This window comes from Mytilus californianus, unplaced genomic scaffold (assembly GCF_021869535.1).
Source record: "Mytilus californianus isolate M0D057914Y unplaced genomic scaffold, xbMytCali1.0.p SCAF_11, whole genome shotgun sequence".
In the NCBI taxonomy this organism is placed as follows: domain Eukaryota; kingdom Metazoa; phylum Mollusca; class Bivalvia; order Mytilida; family Mytilidae; genus Mytilus; species Mytilus californianus.
Genome location: NW_026262593.1, coordinates 1,028,177 through 1,053,842, shown reverse-complemented (window position 1 = coordinate 1,053,842; position 25,666 = coordinate 1,028,177). Strand labels below are relative to the sequence as shown.

The 25,666-nt window shown below is 33.1% G+C and overlaps 2 protein-coding genes across 2 annotated transcripts in view; one reads left to right on the top strand and one right to left on the bottom strand.

The window, feature by feature from the left end:
* The window catches only part of LOC127720745 (sialin-like), a 39,301-nt gene extending 24,563 nt beyond the window's left edge, over window positions 1-14,738 (top strand). Inside the window, exons 5-11 of the mRNA XM_052227500.1 lie at window positions 1,237-1,332; window positions 4,229-4,359; window positions 4,676-4,825; window positions 5,428-5,560; window positions 6,839-7,013; window positions 9,757-9,847; window positions 14,049-14,738. Coding sequence (XP_052083460.1) covers window positions 1,237-1,332; window positions 4,229-4,359; window positions 4,676-4,825; window positions 5,428-5,560; window positions 6,839-7,013; window positions 9,757-9,847; window positions 14,049-14,720 — 1,448 coding nt within the window. The 3' untranslated portion in view covers window positions 14,721-14,738. The remainder of the gene's footprint in view (window positions 1-1,236; window positions 1,333-4,228; window positions 4,360-4,675; window positions 4,826-5,427; window positions 5,561-6,838; window positions 7,014-9,756; window positions 9,848-14,048) is intronic.
* Window positions 14,739-16,227: 1,489 nt separating this feature from the next.
* LOC127719336 (uncharacterized) lies at window positions 16,228-23,428 on the bottom strand. Its single transcript, XM_052225402.1, has 4 exons — window positions 23,377-23,428; window positions 21,917-22,309; window positions 21,290-21,402; window positions 16,228-20,008 (listed from the first exon to the last, which is right to left on the bottom strand). The coding sequence occupies exons 2-4, from the start codon at window positions 22,307-22,309 to the stop codon at window positions 18,043-18,045; spliced, it is 2,472 nt and encodes an 823-aa protein (XP_052081362.1). The 5' UTR covers window positions 23,377-23,428; the 3' UTR covers window positions 16,228-18,042.
* Between the last annotated feature and the right edge of the window lie 2,238 nt (window positions 23,429-25,666).

Sequence of the window (25,666 nt, the reverse complement as noted above, 5' to 3'; positions counted from 1 at the left end):
GTCATTTGGTCTCTTGTGGAGAGTTGTCTCATTGGCAATCATACCACATCTTCTTTTTTATATTTACTAAAAATCCCCGTTGATGAATTAAAATAATTATTAAAAAACTACGGTTCCAACTCCCTCAGGCAGAGTTGATCGCTAGAGAAATAACTCTTTTCGCATCCCTTTAAAGATTGTACTTTATTTAATATGTGAAGTAAAATTAAGCTTTAAATAATTTTATGGTACGGATATACTGATTAATTGTAAAAGAATTAAAGCAAATTTTGAATTTAAAAAGTGGAACAGCAAGCATATTTCATAATCAAACTTATTCGTTCAGTGTATGTTTACTTGTTTTTGTTTAAATGTCTTTTTGATCGAGTTAAGCCATTTTAATTGATATTTTATAGTGCGTCTTTTTATGTAATGTTACACTACTGTCTCAGGTTAGGGTGAAGGTTGGCGCCTATTAAAACGTTTAAACCCGTAGCATGTGTATGCACCTGTCCTAAGTCAGGAGCCTATTGTTCAGTGGTTGTCGTTTATTGGTGTGGTTCATAGGTGCTTCTCATTTCTCGTTTTTTATATAGATTAGACCGTTGGTTTTTCTATTTGAATTGTTTTACACTAGTCATTTTGGGGCCCTTTATAGCTGGCTGTTCGGTGTGAGCCAAGGCTCAGTGTTGAAGGCCGTACTTTGACCTATAATTGTTTACTTTTTATACATTGTGACTTGGATGGAGAGTTGACTCATTGGCACTCATATCACATCTTCTTATTTATATATATTTCATAAGTTTGTTTTACTTGTACGCTTCCAATTTCAGTTTCTACCAATTAACATATTCTAAACAGCTTTATTTATTTTGATGTATCATACTTTTTCATAGTTTCCATGGTGCTTCCCTAGCTCGTTTGCATTTAGTTACCCTTCTTAGTTACCAGCCCATTTACATTGAGTTTCCCCTCAGTAACCAATAATACCCTTCTCAAGACGCTAAAATGTTTGCATGCTTTATGTCTGATTTTTATTATATTGGTATAAATAGCGTTCATACAAAAACAAAACAGTTAATTTTGTTTTCTGAAGATTCAGTTTTACAATTACAATAAATATTCTAATAACAGAAATTATATAAACTATGATTCACATTGATATTTAACTACTGATTCGACAACCTTGTAATCAAAATAACCAAATTTGATTTACCATCTTACCAGAACGTTTCAGAATAATATGTATTTTTTCAGGACAAATTATGGGGAATGTTGTGACGTTTATCTTCTCTGGCTTGATGTGTTCTATACCATATCAAAATGGTTGGCCTTTTATTTTTTACATATTTGGTGAGTAGATTGTTAATTCAGGCAACGCTTTGTTCGTCACAAAAACTTATAAACTTTGATACTAAGGGCAAAAGTCAACTATATTAAATCAACAGTCTTCCTACCAATAATGTAGTGTATCTTATTGCAGACACTATTTGTGGTTTCTTATGTCAATGAATCTGAACAAAGACATTTCATGATTTTAGATAACATTTGCCATCCTTCAAAAATCGAATATTATACTATTTTACACTGACGTTGATTATTGCAACAGTAGTTTACCGATGTTTGAATCTTATAAATCGATTAGGCAGACAAATCAAGGTAACAAATAAAAACTCAGTGAATCGCATGTTCTCCAAAAAGGAGTCAGACCGGGTGCGTTGAGAGAGTAAGCGTCTCCTGCTATGCATGCATCTCCCGCCAAGCGAATTCACACTAAAAATGTCACAATGGGAAATAGGACACATTCGTTACACTTACGGATAAGACACCTATTCTGGAATCTAAAGACTGCGAAAACATGTCGCTTGTGAATCGAAATACAGACATATGCCTCGTGTAAAGAGAGTGCCACGCTCTTTGCACGTTCAGAACCCTTGCAACAACTCTTTGATGGGCACGTAGGTGACCTGTTGCAAGGCTAAATTTCTGTCCCTATCCAATATACCCTCATTTCCCGTGGCAGTCTAAATTTCTCCAACCTTGACCCCGGACGCCCCTATTACAGAACCTACCTATTGTGTTTTTGTCAATTTGTTCTCGTCCTGAATATGCATGAAATGTTTGCCACTGGACTTTAAGCAACCAACAATCAATCAATCTTGTGTGGACAAAGCGCGCGTCTGGCGTATTAAATTATAAACCTGGTACCATTTGATAGCTATTATTTGTGTGTTTCTCTTTCCTATATGTTCTATTTATTTTTATTGTAGTCCTTTCATGTAATGTTGTCATTTTAATGTTATATTTAACATTGCCATATAAGCGGGAGGTTTGGCTAGCCACAAAACCAGGTTCAACCCACCATTTTTTTCTTAAAATGTCCTGTACCAAGTCAGGCAAATTGCCATTGTTATATTATAGTTCGTTTCTGTGTGTGTTACATTTTTATGTTGTGTTTCTGTTGTGTCGTAGTTCTCCTCTTATATTTGATGTGTTTCCCTCAGTTTTAGTTTGTAACCCGGATTTATTTTTTTCTCAATCGATTTATGAATTTCGAACAGCGGTATACTACTGTTGCCTTTATATATCGTATCGGTCAACACATTCATGATGATGACGGTAACACTTATGTACTGTCAATTTAAGTTGATGTTCCTCATAAATCTGTTGGAGCAGTTTTTGTGTGTAAAGAGCACACCCCTACGAATGAAGTCCGTATAGTGTGAACATGTACGAGCGATCCTGAAGTATCACCATGATACATGTGTGAAATATATTGAAATAATTGAGGTCATGTAGGAAAATCTTAATTCATTACAGTGTGACACATACGTTTGACATGAAAATGAAGTTTACACTGAAATTAGCTCCTAGATGGGTGCCCAAATATGTCTGATTTTGGCACATGTAGTTCTTTGTCCAGTTATCCCAAACAGTGTCTCAGATTTCCAATAACATCAATAGAACAAATTGAATACCCAATTATATTCGTTAATTTCTTATGAAGCAAGGTTATGAACTTAATTTAAGGTTTATGAAAGAATGAAATACAATAGAAAATATATGAGGCGCTGTTTTTGATGTCGAACTGTGTTGCCCAAAATATATCAAATGTTTTAAATGCTATGAATAACAAACAAGCTAATGTCATTCCAATGTGAACATCACTATCTAGCAATCAATTACATTATAATCAATTATACGATGATAACATAGTAATAAAATTATAACTGTTAATTGAAAGATTATTCTCTCTTTCTATATATTGGTTCATTATAAAATTAGAGTTGTAGAAAAGTAATTATATCACAAAGTTGTCTGTATAGAAGTGTAAAGCATAGAAAACAAAAGTTTTGATAATGCTGCAAAATTGTATAGACTATGATTGAAGATTTTGCAGTAGATCTTTAGAATTTTCCATATCTGATCTTTGACATCACTGGCTGAATATGCCTCATCACACTATTTCTGAAAGCCATCTTTGACTGTAGTAATAATGGGGGTAAGAACTTTAGGAAGATGTTTAGTCGAGAATAATGACGACCCGGCTATATGTTGTTCTTTATAAGAAATTTTGTGAAGTTTAGGAATCAGTATAAAGACAGGAGACTTTCATCGTCAGTAAGAGGCAACAGAAGTTTACCGATGTTCAACATTCTTAAATCAAGAACAAAGAGAAAAACTCGACGGAATATCATGAACTGCAAATGAAGCGAGAATGCTTACGTTGACAGAGTTATCTTTTCCTGATTTTGAATGATACACCACTGTCATGGGACTCGAGACTAGGTCAAATTGTTTTGATACGTAATAGGCCAAAATTTTACAGGCAACTATTGTGCGGTCACCAGATATATATGTCCGTGAATGCTTTCAGAAAAGGAGATTCATGTACAAAATTTGCACTTGATTGGTATATTTTATTTTCGACGAAATGTATTTGGCAACATCGGAGTTAAATGTATTATTGTGATAGAAACATGAAATAACTGGTTATGTCAGGTTCATTATATACATACAAGCTTTCCAACTGTTTTGATTCGAGCGGCTAATAGCTAATGTTGACGAAATCCGCGTCTTGCGTGCCGAATTATAAGCCTGGTTTGATGAGTTTTATAAGGCAAATTCCTCATCAGAATGGAGACATACATTGTTACTAACTTGTTCTGTGCATGGTACGTCCTTTATTTCATGTAGACGAAATAGAATAACACACGTTTACTTATGTATTAAATTATATAATTGACAGGTGCACTGAATCTCATGATAATGGTAGTATGGGTTAAAGTGGTTTACGATCACCCTGAAGATCATCCAAATATGACAAAAGCAGAGGTAGCGTACATCACCAGAGGGCGACGTGATAGTGCAAATGTCAAGGTGAGAGCTAGTTGAAGGTCGTTTTATGTGGTTTTACCAAATTAAAGCTTAACGGCAATGTAACCACAAAAGTCAGTTACATGTAGTTTTAAGTTATGATTAATTACGCCAGGAAAATATTGTTGTTGAAAACTAAAGAATCAACAGTTCTGAAATTGTATTTCTTGTATTACGTAAATACACCAAACGCAAATAGAAAAAAATCTGATCCATGTATTGCACAAACCTTTAGAACCAAATAGAGGTCTGAAAAAAGAAAATAAACAGCAACTTTACATGACTGTATTGTGATAAAGATGTTTCTCCTTTCATCTAGATGCCAGACCCCCCATGGTTGAAGATTCTGACCTCACCGGCCTTCTGGGCTATACTGTCTGCACATATATCATTCGGATATATCTTCACAACACTCGGAACTTTTCTGCCGTTATATATGAATGACATAATGAAATTTGACACAACCATGGTGAGTTTTTAATAAGAATGTTCTATATCGTCATATAAAAGAAGATGGTTTAATTAGTTCAGATATACTTCAAAGAGTCTGGTTTCTTCAATAATGATAGCACTATTACAAACAAACTGAAAGTTTATTTTATTCTCTTATGTATCTGTTTGTATATACACAATTATTTTTAACTTAATATTTTGAAATGCATGCTTACACTAGTGAATCCTCTGGAAATGGTAAATATTAAAAGTGCTCACATATGGCTTAATAACTAATGTTACCATCGCTTACTTTCTTAAGTATAATTATACAAATTACTAAACGCAAACATACTTTTGAGCCTTTTTTCCTGACCTAAAATTTTTTTTTAATCACATGCGTGTTAACGATATATTTTGGTCTACTCTACTAACAGAAATATTTTTTGTACTAGTCTGGGGAATTGTGCCATATAAAAATCAGCTGTCATATATTATTTCGACAATACAATACGTTTTACTGATCACTTTTGGAATTGGTTGTCTCTTTTATGGAGCAAACATCTTACATGAAATGAAATACTGTAATATTCACATAGCTAAATGTTTGAATCCATATTACAAAGTTTTTATTTACAGAATGGAGTTGTTTCATCTGTACCGTTTATTGGTCGGTTGTTAGGGACAATGGTGAGTGGGTATTTTGCAGATAAATTTTATGTGACAGGATTAATATCGACACGAAGTATTAGAATTCTGTTTCAAAGTATAGGTAAGATTTTTGTTTCGTACTTTAATTAATGTTATCTTTAAAACGTAGACACTCCTGGTGGACGTTTCGTCCTCGAGGGCATCACCAGCCTATTAGTCTAAACTGGTTATTCTATCCCATGTTTCGATTGCCTTAGCTGCATTTGGCAAATTTTCTGAATTTACGGTTATTAATGCTCTTTACCTTTTAATATTTGACTTTGCAACTGTTTTGATTCGAGTCACACTAATGAGTATTATGTTGACGAAGCGCGCGTCGGCAAACCAAATTATCAGCCTGGTATCCTTGATGAGTTCTTATGTGTAGTTAGCAAATACTAACTTATATTTCAGCCTGACGAAATCTTACCCAAGATATGGCATTGCGTCATTAATAATACCATGTTTAATGACAAAAATGCATACATTGTGTTTATGCTTCGCGATATGAGATCTAAGGAGATGTGGTATGATTGCCAATGAGACAACTGTCCACCTGAGTTCAAATGAAAGGAATGAAAGCAATTATTGGCAACCGTACGGCCTTCAACATTGAGAAAAACCCATTCCGTTTAGTCGACTATAAAAGGCCCCGACATGAAAAAGTGATGCAATTCAATTGAGAAAATTAACGGCCAAATTTATTACCAAAACATTTACGAAAACCACATACGACAGACACGAACCATCGACACTCACTGAACTTGAGACAGGCAAATAAAGAATGTGGTGGGGATAAACATGTTGGTGAGCGCTCAACCCTCCCCTGACCCTTTACAGTGGTATAACAGCACTATATAAGAACAAACTGTAAAATCAGTAGCAATTGGCTTAACTTAAAAACTGTCCGTCCCGTATCAGTTGAAAGGTGTTGGCTAAAATTGTTTATCATGAAATTGAGACTTGCACATGCTTATTTGGTGTGTACTTTTGATATTAGATACAAAACTACGGTTTATGGTTAATTGAACATGAAAATGTATTAGTATAGGACCATAAAATAAGTTCATTCTAAGGTTCAAACCTTTTATTAAGGTATATTATCATAAAAGACAGGCGGGAATTAACATAGGGATATTCAAACTCAAAAGTTCAAAAGGAAACCACAATGCCATGGCAAAAAAACGAAAAAAACGAACAAAAGATAAACAACAGTTTACAAAATAGTTTGTTCTTGACTTATGAGTTTGAACAGCCCTTTGGTATCTTCTGTGTCTCGTCTTACTTTATAACGCAGTAAATCGTTTAAAATTATTAAGTAAGAGACTATTACAAATCTGTCACACACAAAAAAAAACAGTGTACTGCTCCATCTCTGTTTCAGGTATGTTTTTGTCTGCTCCATTCCTTATTGGATTAAGCTTTTTAGATTATACTCAGAGAGAGCTAGCAGTTGTTATATTAATACTCTACTGGTTTGTCCAGGGTGCATCGAGTTCTGGATTCAGGGCAAATCATCTTGATATTGCTCCAAGGTAAGATAAAATAATAACATTCTTAGAACGGGCAAAGTATGTTTGATACTAACCAAAGATAAAGCTTCAAATTTGCCCATTAAGTATCTGTATGCTTATGCCTGTATTTTATTGTATATTGTTTATACAAAGCAGAATAAGTATTAAGCTTAGTATGACAAGAACGTCAAGGAAAAGTAAAGACAACAGTAGTATACCGCTGTTCGAAATTCATAAATCGATTGAGAAAAAAACAAATCCGGGTTACAAACTAAATCTGAACATTGATACATATAAATCCTTAATTCATATTAAATTTTGCATACTTAAGATTCCGGTAGTAATTAATATCCAACATTAGAAGATATTCGCTTATATCAATGCAAAATTCGTTCTAAACATTAATTGGTATTCTACTCCTAGACAGATATGTCCTAATCCAGATTAGATAAAGATATTTTGGAATGTTTAATTTTAAAATTCGAACTTGTCTTGTCTTTCCAATTGTTCATGAATCAAATGTCATATGTGAGTTTTTAACGACGAATCTATCGTTATGTGTTTTTATAAGGCTGATATCTTGATAAACTTTCTTAGATGACACGGTCAGCAATTTAACTACATGTACCTGTAACGACATTTTTATCGTTATTGGATAATTGTATTTATACGAATTACTTTTTGGTTGTTTTCTACAGAAACGATGTCATAAAATATTTCTGAATATTGTGTTAAAATAACAATTTACATGTATTGATATATTAGAATTCAATCAGTTGACGATCACTACTAAATTTCTAGTAATAGCAACAAAACAGTGTGAGATAAGGAAATCACTGATACGGTTCCTGAATTAGGACAGACATTTCAAAGCAAGTGACTTACATGTTAAAGTCATACCAGGGGTAGACAATCGTACCTGAAAAACAATACCAGCAAAAACCTATATACAAGTTATTTACATGTTACAGTGAAACCAAAAGTAGACAGTCGTATCTGAAGAACAGTATCAGCAAAAACCTATAAACAAATGATTCAAATTTTACAGTTTTCCCAAGTCGTCAACACATTCTTTTGGTCATAGTGCTATCTGTTTTTCTTTGTGGTATTGATTGTCCCATTGTAAAAGAGAGGTGAAATTACCAACAGGATATCCAGAATTCAATATTGTACCTCTTTTATTACTTGCATAACTCCGTATCTGTGAATAAACTGTATATTTTTCTTTAGTAATGTTCGTTTAAGGTGGTACCTAACACCACAGGGAGATAACTCTGTAAAAATCAGCTAAACGTTTTAATTACGTTGTATTGTTAAGAAATATTAAGCTTCTCAATGATCAAAATTAGTGTTTGTCAAACTGCTATATAACCAATGAAATTTTTCTGATAAAGTGGTTGGTTCAAATTTTTTGAAATTTTTATATTTTTGTCAAAGGGTCAAAGTAAACATTTTGTCCAAATTTTATGAAAATTAAACGAGCCAAATTAATATTAGTCAAGGTGTTGGGTACCACCTTAACATGTATTTCACTTTTTTCTATGAATGATTGAATGAGATACAATAAAACGCAATGTTTTTCGGAATAACTTTTAAGACCTTTTTGATATTGTTTTCATCAGATATGCAGGATACTTTTGCATGGTGTTTATCGTTTCCTGCTGGCATATTTCCTCAGATCTCATGGATCCTCTTGCTTTAACTATAAAATGTAAATTATGTATAAATAAAAAAGAAGATGTGGTATGATTGCCAATAAGACAACTCTCCACAAGAGACCAAATGACACAGAAATTAACAACTATAGGTCACCGTACGGCCTTCAACAATGAGCAAAGCCCATACCGCACAGTCAGCTATAAAAGGCCCCGAAATGACAATGTAAAACAATTCAAACGAGAAAGCTAACGGCCTAATCTATGTACAAAAAATCAAAATAAAAAACGTCACAACAGACACGGGCATAGCGAACGAGTTGTGAAATATAAACACTGTAAGATGGTGTTTATCTGTAGTGTGCATTCTCCCCAGATTGTCGGGTAGTGCATACATAGGAGATGCTTATACTGTCGATGTAACGGGTGTATGTCTATTTAGAACTCATGCGATTGACGAAGGTTTATTTCCCTGTTGGTTTGTAGATTTGTAGATTTGAGAATGAGTCTTCGAGTTAAGAACATCATTAAATTACTTTTGTTTATCTGATTATTTTGGGGATTTTCTTTATACACACTTGCTTGCTCGTTATTAGAATATTTCGTATGAACCATTTGTTTATGAGTTTATTGTGGTATAGCTCCACTTGAATCTCCATTGCTTTGTTTTATGGGTTTATTGTGGTATTTTCTTCAGATATGCAGGAGTACTCAATGGTATGACTATGACATGTGCATCGCTAGCTTCATTTGTATCTCCATTGCTTTATTTTATGGGTTTATTGTGGTATTTTCTTCAGATATACGGGAGTACTCAATGGTATGACTGTAACATGTGCATCGATAGCTTCACTTGTATCTCCATTGCTTTGTTTTATCGGTTTATGTTGGTATTTTCTTCAGATATGCGGGAGTATACAATGGTATGAAAATAACATGTGCATCGATAGCTTCACTTATATCTCCATTGCTTTGTTTTATGGGTTTATTGTGGTATTTTCTTCAGATATACGGGAGTACTCAATGGTATGACTATGACATGTGCATCGCTAGCTTCGCTTGTATCTCCATTGCTTTGTTTTATGGGTTTATGTTGGTATTTTCTTCAGATATGCGGGAGTACTCAATGGTATGACTATGACATGTGCATCATTAGCTTCACTTGTATCTCCATTGATAACTACTGCTATTGTCAAAAATGTAAGTTTTATTAGACGTAATAGATTAGTGAGGATTAAGGTAAATTGCTAGGAGAAGTCAATGATTCTGTAAATAAAATAAAATTTGATGTCTTGATTTTACATCTCATTAGTATGTGTATACCAAGATCATTCTTCGATGATACATATAACTAGTTTTTTCCTAATAGAAGGTTGACCATTATCCTTTTGGGAAGCTTTCGTGATTTCATTTGTTTATTCAAATCTATGTGGTACTTTGCCATACATTGTCGATTTTACAGCTTTAAAACCATAAACGATGATTTAGAAATTGTAAAAGGTAGAAAATGAACAGCTATATTCGAATATCTTGTTAACATAACATCCTTGATCAGGGAAAACATAAGAAAAGTTTTATTTCATCTCTGTTAATGATATGCTTAAATCAATTTCTAAGGCGACCCGATGCAGGATACTTGTTTATATTTATCTCTCCTTGTTAAAATTATCTCCCTTTGATTACATTTGTTCTCTTTATGTTCTATAGTTTGATAAATGGCTGTCATTTGTCATGACTTGAAAACATTTATATGAATATGTTTGTCACTGTGGGTTGATTCAATACGCCAGTTCCGAGATAGGGTAGTTAGTTGAATCTGTCAAGTGACTTCTATCACCACGTGACCAAAATGTAGGCATCGTCACTTCTAACACATGATGAGCGAACGGGTGAAAAAGTTTGATGCTATACTGCTCCAAATATCATGGAAATTAAAATCTAATTAGTTGGTCATCCTCCGGCCCTTCAGTTGTATGAGAATTCAGATTACGTACTTACGGAACATGAATTATTTCTAGACTATCCACAGAATGACGATTTTGAAAATGCTTGAAACTTTAATAGTGCAGAGATACTGGCGCGCCTTCTATCTGGTAAATGACGTCATAAGGGCGTGCGAAATTGACAATCTTTTACTGTGAAAGACATGATTAGAGAAATAGCCTATATGACGTGTATATGTAATGTTGGTGTTGTATGTTGGACTTTTGGACATGTTATTTTCAAATGCCCCTATCGCATCTTTCTTCTTTTTTTATGTCACTCTGAAAAGAATCTAAGAATCCACTAAATAAATTGTTTATCAATTATTCAAATAGTTAGATTCATTACTGCCTCCTTTAATTTAATACAGATTTGCTGGCGTAATTAATGGTCTTACAATGCTTTTCGCAACGATAGCCGCCTTGGTCGCTCCTTTAGTCACTTATATGATAATAAAGACAGTAAGTTTAATAAAGATAAATATACTATTATACGATATAAAGATACCATTATCCTCTAACTTTAACAATACTAGAAGAAAAACCCGCGCGAGCGCGGCTTGAAGACTACTTGAAATGTTTATGGTGATACACAGCTTGGGTTCGTGTTTCTCAAACTGTTTTTATGCACTGATGCATTATGTTGATAGTTTTATTAGTTTGTCAGTTCTTTTTCCATAGGAGTTTGAATGTCCAGTCAGTAGCTTCTGTCTCGGTGTTACACAGGTGCTCGTAGAACGGAGGAAATAACTCAGAGAAGAAGATGACAACCTAGAACACTGATGATTAAAACATTTCTCAGTGGTGCTAGTTTGTAGTATTTTTTTTTTTTTTCGAAAGATGAGAGTCAAGTTCTGTCTCTGTGTGATACGGGTGTTCCAAGAACAGAGGAAATATTTCAGAGAAGAAGAAGACAATCTAGAACTCTCTGATGATTTAAAACATTTTTTCAGTGGTGCGAGTTTGTAGTATTTTTTTTAGAGTAACACGGGTGCTCCGAGAAAGGAGGAATTTACTAAGAGAAGAAGAAAACAACATTTATACGTCATATCACAAATATTTCCGACTTTGTATGGTTTCAGAGGAGTTGCGGCTCAATGAAATCGGTCTCTTCCTTCAGTAGTATAGATAAAGATGCTATCAACATACTTAACAATTGAAAGTAAAACTTTTCAATTTATTGATTCTGTTCAATGCATTTTCTGCATTTTTACATTGTGTTTTCACTAAGGTTGTTCTTCCGCCTAGGAATATATTTGGCACAACGCTTTGGAGTTTTCAATAATCATAAGCTTATTAATTGATTCGATTTTACAACTAGTAGGATTCTTTGAACGCCATTGTAAAAAACGAAAAAGACCAAAAGACAAACAACAGTAAACAAAACACAACATAGAACACTAAAGACTGAGAAACATGAACCCCACCAAAACTAGGACGTGATCTCAGTATCCTAAATGGCAAATACTGAGTTCTCCTCTTATATTTGATGTGTTTCCCTCAGTTTTAGTTTGTAACCCGGATTTGTTTTTTTCTCAATCGATTTATGAATTTCGAACAGCGGTATACTACTGTTGCCTTTATTTGGTTTATTACTTGTTGATGTGTTGTCACCAAAACGTCCCTGTAAATGTACTGTCCATAAAGTATTGAAGCAATCGAAACACTCAGACATTTCTTTGCCAAAAAGGGCATATCTTTTGGAATTTGGGTTTTCTATTTCGTAATTGATAAGATTTTCCAACTTTTGGGACCGAATGCCACTGCTGAGTCTTGTGCAGACGAAACGCGAGTCTGTAGTACAAAATGATATGCCTGATATCTTTTGTGAGTTTTTACTGCTAGATATCGACGATGAGGTCTTACCATTGCCTCAAAAATTATTATCATTTTCTCATTACCAATATTCCTTTTCTATATAGTGTAGATGTCAAAGTCACTTTTTTTGTTTTTCGATAATGATTTCCTGTATAGATATTTCCTGCTTTCAAGGAGGTCACATGACCAATTTTCTAAACGATAAAGTTGAAGTCATCTGTTAGAATGCTTTACGGACGCCATCATTATATGGTTGATCATTGTTGAAATATCATAGTGACCACGGACCACGGATATGTTTAATTTTTTTTGGTAGCTACAATCTCATCTTGTATCCATCATTGATGATATGATCTGGTGTCTTATCATTTGATTGTGTCTTGCCACTAGCTTTTTATAGTGTTTGGTTCACTGTAGATAATTTGCTTGTCTTTAAATATTCTTTTTACAATTGTGTTTTCAGTCATGGTTCTTGTCATTTGATTGTTTCTTGCCACTAGCTTTTTATAGTGTTTGGTTCACTGTAGATAATGTGCTTGTCTTTAAATATTCTTTTTACAATTGTGTTTTCAGTCCTGGTTCGACTGATGTTTTGTATTGCTGATGTATATGCTATTCCCAAGTTCTGAATATAAATTTGTTATTTTTTTACAGTTTTTTTTCATAAAATATTTATCAAACTATTGTATTTGTAAATGCTATCAGAACAGCCAACTTTCGTTGGAAAGCATATTCACGTTTCTGTCATAAAGCCTATAAAAGATCATGCTAATAATATATATTGATGCTACTTCTGCATCATCACCAATCAACTTTGCTCGTTCCTTCATCATAATTAAATTTCAAAAGGCGCACTTTAAAAATTGTCTGCGTCCGATGCGCTTTTCTGGATTCCGCCTCATTAGGAACGCTCAAAGCCAATACTTTGAAAACCGAGGATGTATACGTACCGAATAATTAATGAGCGTTTACGAATGATCGTGCATAAAATAAGACACGAGGTTACTTAAACAATATTCTGAACTATAAACGAAACAACAGATCCTATAGAGAGATACGGTATTATGTAGAAGCAATAGTGTGCGACACATGTGTATTCCGGTTCACAAATTGCATGTTCTGTTCAGACACTGCAATATAGGGGTTAATATCCTCCTTTTTTCGGTAAAGAAATTTCCAAACTATGTAATACGATCTACATTTTACTCATTGCCATCAGTGCAAAATACCGCGGTGCACACACTTCTAAATCTCAGCATTTCATTTTAATTTGCCAAAATTCAGTGTTTATGTGTTTATTATTCATATATTGATGCAAATTGTGGTAAGGTTGTTTTACAAATCTAATCAGTACTAACATGATCTTACAAGCCATTATTCATTTTGTATATTTGCCAAATCTGGCTTGAATAAAAATAAATCAAGATTAAAGATTAAACGCACAGGAAGAGTTCAAATATCTCACAGACTTGTATCTTATAACTATTTATCTAAAAGTGGATATCATTAATAGCTTCACGTTTTTAGTTTATTTTCGATTTATGAATTTGAATGTCCCTTTGATATCTTTCGCCTCTCTTTCAAACTCATTCATATTTCAGGGAACAAAAGAAGAATGGCAGATTGTTTTCATTATATGTGCCGGAGTTGGTATTGTAGGCACTATTCTGTTTGACTGTTTTGCTCAAGGCGAGGAGCAATCCTGGGCACAGGACCAGGAAATCAAAATAAAAACACCTCAGTCATCTCGGAACGCATCCCAATCTAGTATAAATTACGAGGGATATAGAATGGAGGATGACATTATAAGAATAAGATTACAAGAAAATACACACCAAACTAGGTGTGCGTCTCTAGAATCAGAAGACAAATTGAAGGACGAAACCATTGGTATTGACAACCACAATTTTACAACCGAAGACGATGAAAAAAAAAATATTTCAAACCATGAAAAAGGTCAAGATTCCAACCTTGCAATTATGAATAATTATCCAACAATTGAGGACATGATACCGTTGGATACTTCCGGTATTGTTTACAAAGAAGAAAAATTTGTTGAAATTGAAATACCTATCAAAATTGATGATAAATCAGCATTTGAAATTCGAAATAAAAGCTCATTTCATCATGAGTCATCAATCCAAATGTCTGATAGTAATGGAACGCAAACTTTGCTAAATAGAAAACATCTGAAACTATACATTCCAAACAGAAATGAAGTCATCGAAAACATTCCAAACAGAAATGACGTCATCAAAAGTACCCGGTTATAGTAGCCACGTTACTTAATTCATAAAGCTAAATATGTGTAATGGTTTATTTTGATATTAAAATAAATAAAAACTAAACTCATCCAATATAATATTTTTAATTAGTTTGAGAAAGAATAACTTTTATTTCTGTAACCTTAGGTTTTCGGATCGTTGTCTCAATTATTTTTTGTTTGTTTTGGATAATATTACCTGTGATATAGTTTCATTGTGTATGACATGTTCTAGAATAACTATCATCGGGTACAATCTTAAAGGTCTAATACATAAATCGTTTTGTGAGTAAGAAAGCAACAAGAGCCTATCCAGAACAAGCACGCAGTCCAGTTTAACTGGTTTCATTGCTGTTGCAATGTTTATGCAACAAGTAGGAACTATGATGCATCATTAATATCATGTTAAAACTGAAGCTATGTCTTCTTGGCGGAAATATGAACAAAAGGGCACGATTGATAGAAAGAGAGAAAGAAGTTCAACAGTTGAATCTAGGAGTAAATGATTTTTTTTTAAGAGACGCATGGCCACATTAAGATTAAGTACGTTGATTATGAGACTGATAATTTAAAGACAAACACAAGCCGATGAGAAAATTAACTTTGACATTCTGGCATGTTGAAATTTTGATGCTGATCGTGATGGCAGGGCTTTGGTAGTTTCTGGGAATTTTATCCTCAATTGTTAAAAACTAGGGAGATGTAAAGCATACGTCAATTAGACAGCAATCTAACAATGCATATTAATTGGAGATATCTAGAGAGAAGCATATTACAATATTTAACAATAGACATCTGTCAATACAAACTCCTAAACTCCATATCGCCCTGAGTCGAAAAAAAGATGTGAATCAAATAGAGACTAATATAGATTTGCAACTAAGGTCAAAGTCTCCAACAAAGAATTACTCGAGTAAATGAGAGAAAAATTACCCAACGAGCCTCCTGACAGGCACATGAAAACAAGGCTCCTGACCTATGAAAAAAGGCATATGAATTTGTTACGGACTAAACTAATCACCATCCTTCTTTGATCTCGGCTAATATAAGGTTTATTAAAGAACATACATGGAGGGAAGGGCAGGAAGAACATTGAACTCTATAACGGCATGATAAATAATATTAGTTCGTCGTCGTATTACCCAGACTTATTCCGCCAAAGTATGTACACGCTGACTATAAATCTTTCATTTTTTAACACCTGATAAAAACATTTATCATTTTGATATTAAAGATCGACATGATAATAATCAATGACATTTATGGGCGCTGTTACAGCTGTAAGTTAGGCCACATCAAATTATTTTTTGTTGATGAAAATGTATGAAAGATAGATTGTATTCTTGTAAACACTTGACTACTAGTTAATAAGCATGCCAGTAGCTCTTATTTATTCGTGTCTGCACCAATCGATCTTTATTTTTTATTGTGGCCTATCAAATATGTCATTTCTTTCACACAAATGTGGTATAATGTACGAATAATTAACCATTCATGATCACGTTTGTTATATCTAATTAGGATTCATTCCTGGTTTATTTCAATTTTTCATTAGTGTAATACATGAATTAATAATAAATAAATTAAAAACTAAATACAATTTACATAATGATTTATAAAAACATAACATGATGGAATTTCAATGAAATTAATGATTAATGTCTTATGAAATATCTATATCTTTACTGATTATAAGGCACCTTTGCTGGTATGGCTGTTCTAGTAAACTACATGTTAATCGAAAGTGCAATATTGTTGTTAAATAAAACAAAAAAAGAATAATTATTCATACCATGCATTGGGAACGAGATCCATAGCTAAATCAAACATATATCGTAACAATATTAAAAAAAACTATTCATTCTAAAATGGCATTCTCAATAATACGAGGTTCCCATGAATCCTGTTCCAGATTACATCAAAGAAAGTATATAATAAATATATTAACAAAAACTCTTTAAAATAATTCGGTGCTTTCGACCATCATGTCGGTCCTACAATAAAGTTCCGCTGAAGAAGACCGGCATGACCGATTGAAAGCTCCGGATTTTTTAGAGAGCTTTTGTTATTTACCTCAATTTGAGAGATTTATATATATACATGCCTAAGAATGTAACTTTAACATGCTTATGAGCGTTATTAAAATAGTTGTTATATTTTATATATTCACGCAATATTTCGCTAAACAAATTAGCTTCATCAGGCGCGCCCGTAGTATAAATTCCACATCAGACTAAACAATCACCGGTCATTTTATACCAAAGGAAAATTGCCCAATTACGAGACACCTCAGGCTTAAGAACAGGACATTCATTTGAAAATTTGGGACACTCAAAGTAGAAAACAGATAGAGAGTTTTGGGGTGTATCAGCTACGTACTCTTGAAACTGACGGACTGAATGAGAGAGATAAAAAACAGTTTAAAAAAACAAAGGAATAAATCTTGAACTTCATACTATTTGACTAACACAAGTATTTGTGTTGATCTATTAAACGCAATGTACTATAAGCTGCAAATATATATATTTAAAGGGCATGTACGATAAACTTCAAACATTTCTTAACATCATTCGATTTTATTTGAATGGCTGCACGCGCCTGATGAAGCTAATTTGTTTAGCGAAATATTGCGTGAATATATATAACAATTATTTGGCGTGTCAAAATTACACTCTTAAGCATTTATATAATTTAATTTAGTAACTGCGTCAGTTTATTTTTTAAACTGATCCACGGCTAGATAGATTGAATGTTGATCGTTGCTATTTTTAGTCATAGATAACACTAGCTCTTGTGAGCTTGTATATGAAATCAAGAAATTCTTTTGATTTTCTTGTGTCGTCTAGTTGCTTTGTAATCCACTCTTTTCAATAGACAATAAAACAATACAAAATATGAAAATATATTGAATTTCAACTTATACAAAAATATGAAATTATATTGAAGGTCAACTTATACAAAGTATATTGAATGTCAACTTATACACAAAATATGACATGAGTTAAATAGAAGTAGTATGTTTAAAGCATGGATCAACACCTAGAGGGTTGTCCAATTGTATTGTAATAAAAGTAATGAATAAAGTTGAAAGGAATTTATTTGGTGATTTGAGAAGTCATCTTTAACAGCTGGTTGACCTGTTTTGTAGATTTTAACTGGTACCGTAAATGAAGGTAATTCATGCTTTAAGTTTCAGCCAAACAGCTCCACTTGGTGTTTACTTCAAGAAATAGGGGACACGATGTAAAGCAAATCGCAAATACTAATCCTTGTCTACCATTTTGGATAGTAACGTAAAAGCTCACTTCATCCCTTTTCACTTGAAAGATATTTTACAGATGTGGATATCCAACCCATGGCCACTGGTTTTCATAATCACAGTAAAATGTCAAAAATATATCATCATCTTTGTTTGTTGGACAATGTTGACTGTCAAATGAATACCTGTTCATTACTGCATCACCGTATGTATCTCCGTACATTTTTGGCAAGGAATCAGTAACGGAAATCAGCCCTGAACAGATCTTATAGCGTGGTGGGTTTGATCCTGAAATCAAACAACGTGGTTGACAGATTCGTCCGTTTGCGTCATATGCTGTGATAAATGATTGACTTAATCCTAGTTTTGGATGTTTAATTGCTACATATGTTACAGTCTCAGATATAGGCTGTCTTTCATCTACGATTGCATAATCAGTATACTTTCCTTCGTATGAAACACCATCCGCTTGAACAAAAATTTTCGATGCTCCAGAACCAGATCTCATTGCTTTAGGATACGTTGCTGGTGTCCCAGTTCCTAATTGCTGTTGAAGATTTAGATAATTAGACGGAGAATAAAAGTCGGCGCCTTCCGAAATGCGGCCATTTTTTATGATTTTACAGTCAAAAGACGAACCAGGTGGACGTTTGTGTATAATTCTTACCGGAGTGAAAGCCCATCGACCAACATCAGGGATCCCATCCATTACAAAGGTATTCTGAATAGGCAAATCGATAAATCTACTTTTTTCTACTATATCTTCATTGTCTATCAGAATGTTAAAGGCGTTTGTACCGGAAGCTGAACCTCTTCTCTTAGCAATTGTTGGTAATCCCTTCATTTCCGAAGTTGACAAAACTGTTTTTGGCTGTGATTGACCAGTGTTAGAATGTATACCTTCGATGTTCGAACCACCAACAGGTGATCTCACATCGCTAAAATAATTTCTACTATTTTGGGAAGAAATGGGATCTGTAAAAATGTTTCCGCCATTTAAATGATTAAATCCTGGAGATGTACCACTGACATCTGACACTGATGTTTTAATTCTACCAAAAGGAGTTCTAACTGAAATGCTACTCTCTGACATGCCTACCCTACCATGGTTACCCGCTGATTGTAACATTTCGGCTTTTGCTGCTGCTAGTTCTGGGTTATATACTGCACGTTTGACTCTGTTAACTTGTTTTTCAATCGTCCTTGGATCTATTTTTGAAGGTATAAACTTTTGCTGTACGTCAAGTGTCTTTTCTTGAGGGTCATTGCTAAATGCCATTCTTTCGTTGCTTCTCATCATAGATGCAACTGGTGCTCCAAATGAATTTCCGGTAGGTAATTGTGGACCAGTCGTTCGGAATGCTCTCGACGAAACTGACACGCATACTTGTCGTGTTGAATCACATTCTAAAAATGGTGATCCCCCGCAAGAAGGGCACGCAGGAGACCTTTCGTATTCATATATCCTCATAAATGCATTATGATACCCATCAACATTACGTATTCTTCCTAAATTTACCATTCTTGACCAGGGCCAATGACCGTCAACTCCAGTGTTTGGGTAATCAAATTGTGGATTAAGACCTTGTTGAAATTGTTGTCTTCTAAAAAGTTCCCATACGTAATCAATATAGCAATGATGTAGAAAAAATACTGGGTCAAACGCACTAGTTGTTAACCCACCCATGTGACCATTTATCCAAGCATGAACGTTGTTATGGTGACCTTCCAGGTCATTATTAGCTCCCGATGTCGGTTGTAATATATCTCTATGGAACCTTTGAGACAAAACGGCCTGTATCCCTTCTGGTGTCATTAGGGAACCAGGACTTCCAATGTTTCTCTGCAAGAAAGCCTCTGTCGGATCTCTCCAGTTTGCAAATGGTCCAGTATCTACAATTCCATCACCATTTCCAAAAAACATGGCCGTCCAGACAATTGAGTCAATAGGGTCGTCAAGCTGCATGTTAAAGTCCTTTGTACTATCCCAATATGGTAGAGCAACATTTGGATCTTTGGTCCTCAAGGCTTCTTCAAATCTTCAATTAAATAAACAAGATCATATATCATTTGGATCTTTGGGGATTTGATTCTCTAGTACAGTATCGTGTAAGACAAATGATGTCACATTTTATGTATTACAAAGATAGCATTATATTTAACATATTTTTGTTCTGACTATTTAATCTAAAATATCTTAGTAACTATACGATTTGACAAACTCTGTTTTTTCTATGGAAAATGTCTATTTTTTACAATGTCTTTGTTCAAGATCTTTTTAAAGTGTGGCAGAATAATATGTTTATCAACTAGCAAGTTTTTATTTAATTTTTCTAAATTTTAGATACACAAACTGGTCAAAACACAACAATTAAAATCCTATAGGTGAACGCCTTGTTATTTGTTTAGCCTTGAAGTTTAAGTATGTCACTGTGCCATATTAATGTATATGACGCAGTTAAAAATCATAAGAAAATGATTGGAGATAGTTTGTTTAATTAGTATTCATACCTCATACCATATCTCCTATGTATATATACTAATCAGTTGGAAATTTTTTTTGATAAACCACAGCATTATTAAATTGTAGCGTATGAATTTCGGCCCAACTTATTCGGAATATTATTCTCAAAGTGTTTTCCATCAAAATAACGAGAGGTATGGATATTGTTTCAATCTAAAATTCCAAACTCCCAAATTCATCAATGATTAAAAACACGTTCATGTTACTGAACTTATAACCAATGACACATAAAAATTAAATTAGGACAAATGAAATTAAGATAATGGAAGTAACTAAAATCTAAATTTTCAAATCACTTACAAAAAACAACAGGAAACTGTACACAGGGGAAAATGGTATAATACTAAATAAATAGAAATATTGCTAAAATAATAGTATTTTGAAAAATTTATGTTCGATGCCATGATGGCACAAGATCTGCCCTTTTAGTACTTATATTGACTTTCATTGAGTTTGTTTGTTGGTAAATTAGCTTAAACGCTACTTCAAGCTCTTTACGATGTCATGACAGCCACTTTTTGTTAGTGGAGGTAGGAGTCGTACATGGTGAGAACCATCGACCTTCGTCAGGAAAACTGACAACCCTAGTCCCGTTTATCTATGGATTTCTTTCGTTTTCGTGTTGTGTTGTTGCTGTCTCATTGGCTGATAATTACATTGCTTATTCACAATAGTTTGACAGATTTTTTGATTTTGAAATTGTGTATAGTAAACTGAGTATTAAAGATTTTCAGAAGAAAGCTTCAAAGTTCAAAGTACGGTATCGTGAATTGGAGTGAAAGATGACTATACTTACATATATAAGAAATATCTATGCCATCCAAGGAAATTAGGTCCAAAATGTGCCCCTTGTACTGCATTAGCTGAATGTAGACCCCCGATGGCGTCGTATATATTAGGTCGAACACTCTGTAATATAAGGCGCAGTTTTTAATTGACATATCAAAAACGATTTCTCAAAATATCAGTATCAATTAAGAGTTCTTCAGATATATTTTGTGTGTTGTCTTTTCTTTCGGATTTATTTGTATTTAGGACACAAATAACTAAATCATAACATTTAATGATGTATAGTTCATAGTACTGGTGTTTAAAGGATACCTCTGAGGCTGACATATGACATTTTGTTGCCAGCTTATCTTTTTGATTGTATTTTTGTCATCATAACATTTAATGATGTAAAGTTCATAGTACTGGTGTTTCGCATTAAAGGATACTTCTGAGGCTGACATATGACATTTTGTTGCCAGTTTATCTTTTTGATTGTATTTTTGTCATTAATTCGTCTCTTTAAAATTGATTTTAAGGTACCTTTTCAAAATGATGAAATTCTGCTGTTTCCCTTCCGATAAAATGTTTGAATGACAACAGATATCAATTAATGTGCAGGGAATTAAGGGAAGTAAAAACAATTATAACATACAGTATCAAGTTTCAGTTGTACAACAGCATTGAAAAATGCCTGTCTCTCTGTATCTGATAAAGCTCTAATTTCTTTCCTGATCCTTCTCTGGAATGGTCCTCGAGTCTGTCTCTTCTGTCTGTTGTTAAACAGATTATTATTTTCTAATCTTTCCACATAAGTAAAGACACTTGGATCTATATTGATACTATATCTGTCAGAGGCTGTTTTTGTCCAGTAGTAATTTCGACAATGTGTGAACACAGAGTAAGACGGTTTTGTAGTTATATCATATTTGCTAGTTTGGTTGAAGAAACATTCATATAATAAGCTTGGCATAGGCCGGTCCTCAATGAGGCCATTTACTGTAGCACTTAATAGTATTATACAAATACTTCCAAATAGAAATGACATCTGAAAACAAAATAATACAATTGCTGTGATTGGTTTGAAACGTACTAATGTTCAGTAGTTGTCGTTTGTTGATGTGGTTCATAAGTGTTTCTCGTTTCTCGTTTTTTATATAGATTAGACCGTTGGTTTTCCCGTTTGAATGGTTTTACGCTAGTAATTTTTTGGGGCCCTTTATATCTTACTGTTCGGTGTGAGCCAAGGCTTCGTGTTGAAGACCGTACTGTGACCTATAATGGTTTACTTTTATAAATTTTGACTTGGATGGAGAGTTGTCTCATTGGCACTCATACCACATCTTCTTATATCTATAAACAATGGAAATTAAACCAATAACGTAACGTTATTTTCTTTTAGGGGTACGAAAAATGAAATGACCATTGTCCTTTAGATTCTGAAACGGTCAATTGACCATAAGTCAATATTTCTAGACTGAATACTGAAGATGTTTTTGTACGTAAAGACTCTCTCGTTCATAATTGTTTTTGTAATTTTATTTACATAGTCACTTAATCATATGACTATATTTTGTAATGATATATTTGTAGTCAAATAAAACTTTCATATGTGTATCAAAATCTCAATAATCCTTATCGTCATGCGTTAAACACTTCAACCAGTCTTTATGTTGAAACACGTGTAAAATTAAATGAAATAGCAATGTATGGCTTTGGCAAAAATTGCTTGCCAAGTTATATTTTTACAGCATTATAATTTACACCCAATAAGGAGACATAAAACTGTTATGAAAATAGTTTTACCATTACAATATTATTTTTAATACCAAGTAATTTCACGCGAACTTTTACTTTTTTTAGTTTTTTTTTTTTTTTTTTGGGGGGGGGGGGGTCTGTTTTCTTTATTTGACTTATTCTTAATTAATATTTTCACCAATGACAAAATTTTGTTTTTATTAAAGAGTAATTTCACGTTAATGTTAAATTTTGTTGTTGTTGTATTTTACATTTGACTAGTTCTTAATTATTATTTTTAAATCATAAATATTTAAATGTTCTTCTTGAGTTTCCTTATAACCGAAAATATAAACACAATAAGCTACTTTCTCTTACCTTTTTAAGTATATAATTGTATCAGGTACGTCTCTAGCGGTTTTATACACCTTTCATGTACAATGTCTATTTATATAACCAGGAAACAAACCTATTTTGTATGACGTCAGTCAAACACTTTGTCAATTTGAGGCTTTTTGTTTGGCCACAGAATCAATTGTACAATACATCACGTCAAGCACTAGCTCACGAATTTTAACGGTAAAAATGAAATACAAGATTTTAATAACAAAATTTTTATTTTACACTAAAATTCAAGAAATTAAGTACATTTGAAAAATAAACAAATGAAATCGTTTGTTTGTTTATTTTAATATTTTACATTAAGGAGTTTTAGTTCCTTATTGTGTTGTTGATAAACATGCGGACACTTTATCTATTTAAAGGCAAGTAACATATATATATATATGTGAGACAAAATGTCGTATAAATGTGTTTTATCTTTAATTTGACATCAATAAAACATATAGAATGACGAGTAAGTCAAGGTTGTCCGATAACAGCTACTATTTAAGTTAAGATTTGAAATATAGTGACCTGTTTTATTATTCAACTATCTAATTAGTAACTGATGAAGTTTCCCAAATTCTATCATAAACTATTTCTCTTTTCAGAAAACTTGAATATTTGGAAAATGCAATTTCTTGGTCCGTATCAAAAGCTGAAAATCCATTTTGGAAAGAAGTATTTGATGATTGGAAAGATTTACAAAATATTCAATATAAATCTCAAATTAACTCATGCAATATATGAAAGAATGATGAAATATAGATTGGTAATTAATCAGTTTTATATAAAGATAAGGGGTGTGGCTGTAGAAAGTGGGCGGTATGAAGTCATATGACACTTCAAATCTCAAAGACTAAGTTTTACTAAAAAAACACGTAAACATAGACTTTCTTTTTAAGAAAATCCTCTATTTTATCCAAATCTTCATAAATGTACTGCTATTTAATTATTGATTTTCCGTACTCTAATTCGCCGACAGCTTTTCCGTATGCAGTGCGAGGAAAAACCGTGATGACAGAAAAGGTAAAAAAAAAAGGTGGAAAGAAGATTGGATTAATAGATTTTGAAGTCAAACAATTAAGACTTATACAATATATGTGCATTGTCAGGAAATATAAAATTTATTTGTACGAGCTTTAGAAACAGGAAGAACAACGAGGCTCGCAGAGCTTTTCTCCTGTTTTGTAGCGAAAACAAATAAATTTTTATATTTTCCGACAATGTACATATATTGTTTTTAGTCTGTAATTTACACCGGCATTTTACGGTTTAGTTGTTTAAATCCATAAAGTTGTCGATGATTTTTCTCAAAGAAATTGACGGACTTTAAACGCGGACCACGAACAGGACCCCAAAATGAACTGTCACCCAAATAGAAATATTCCCATTACCGTTTGCTCAGCGTGGAAGCAGAGTAACCTGAGACTTTGTACAAGTACAAATAAAGCAAATATTTATTCATGTACCTGTTATTTGTACAGTAGTTTTTGCTGATTGCAGGATAAACCAAATAATTTAACACCTGTTATGACAAAGTTTAATTAACAAATGGGAACGCATGGAAGATATGAATAGAAACAAACATCTTCTTAAGAAAATGAATGCTTCTTTTTGTTACTTCATTGGGGTGTAAAAGCGTTGACCGAAGTACATTTTGTATGAAGCGCGGAAGCGCTTCATTCTAAAAATGTGCGCACGGTCAACGCTTTTACAACCCTATGAAGTTACAAAAAGAAGCATTCAATACTTATAATTACATTTTTAGCTAGGATCATGAAAACACGATTTTTATCAAGTTTTTATTTAATTTACCTGTGCACTTTATTGTGGGACCTCGCGTCATCATGAATGATAAATTTTATTGTGTAATGAAGTTGATTAAGGAATAACGCGAGATTGCAGTGTAGCCAATCAGAATAACGTATTATAATGAAACATACATCTTATTGTTAACTTATGTTGCACGTGCTCCATGATTCTGTGTTGATTGTTTTTCAATAGATAACGGTCTGTAAGCTTCGGCACCAAAACCCGAAAGTTAATTCAACAATGACAGAAAGAAATATATTGTTTGTCGATTATAGTTTATGGATCAATTGATGATTGTCTATAAAACAGTTGTATTCACTTTGTCTAAGAAATATATTATTCCTTCCAAGAATTAAAATATTATGTATAAAAATAATTATAAAACTATAATGTTCATGTTCAAATAAAAGAAATTAATAATGAAAAAAAGTAAAGTAAAGTAACGGGCATATATTCTGATAAAAATCAAAGT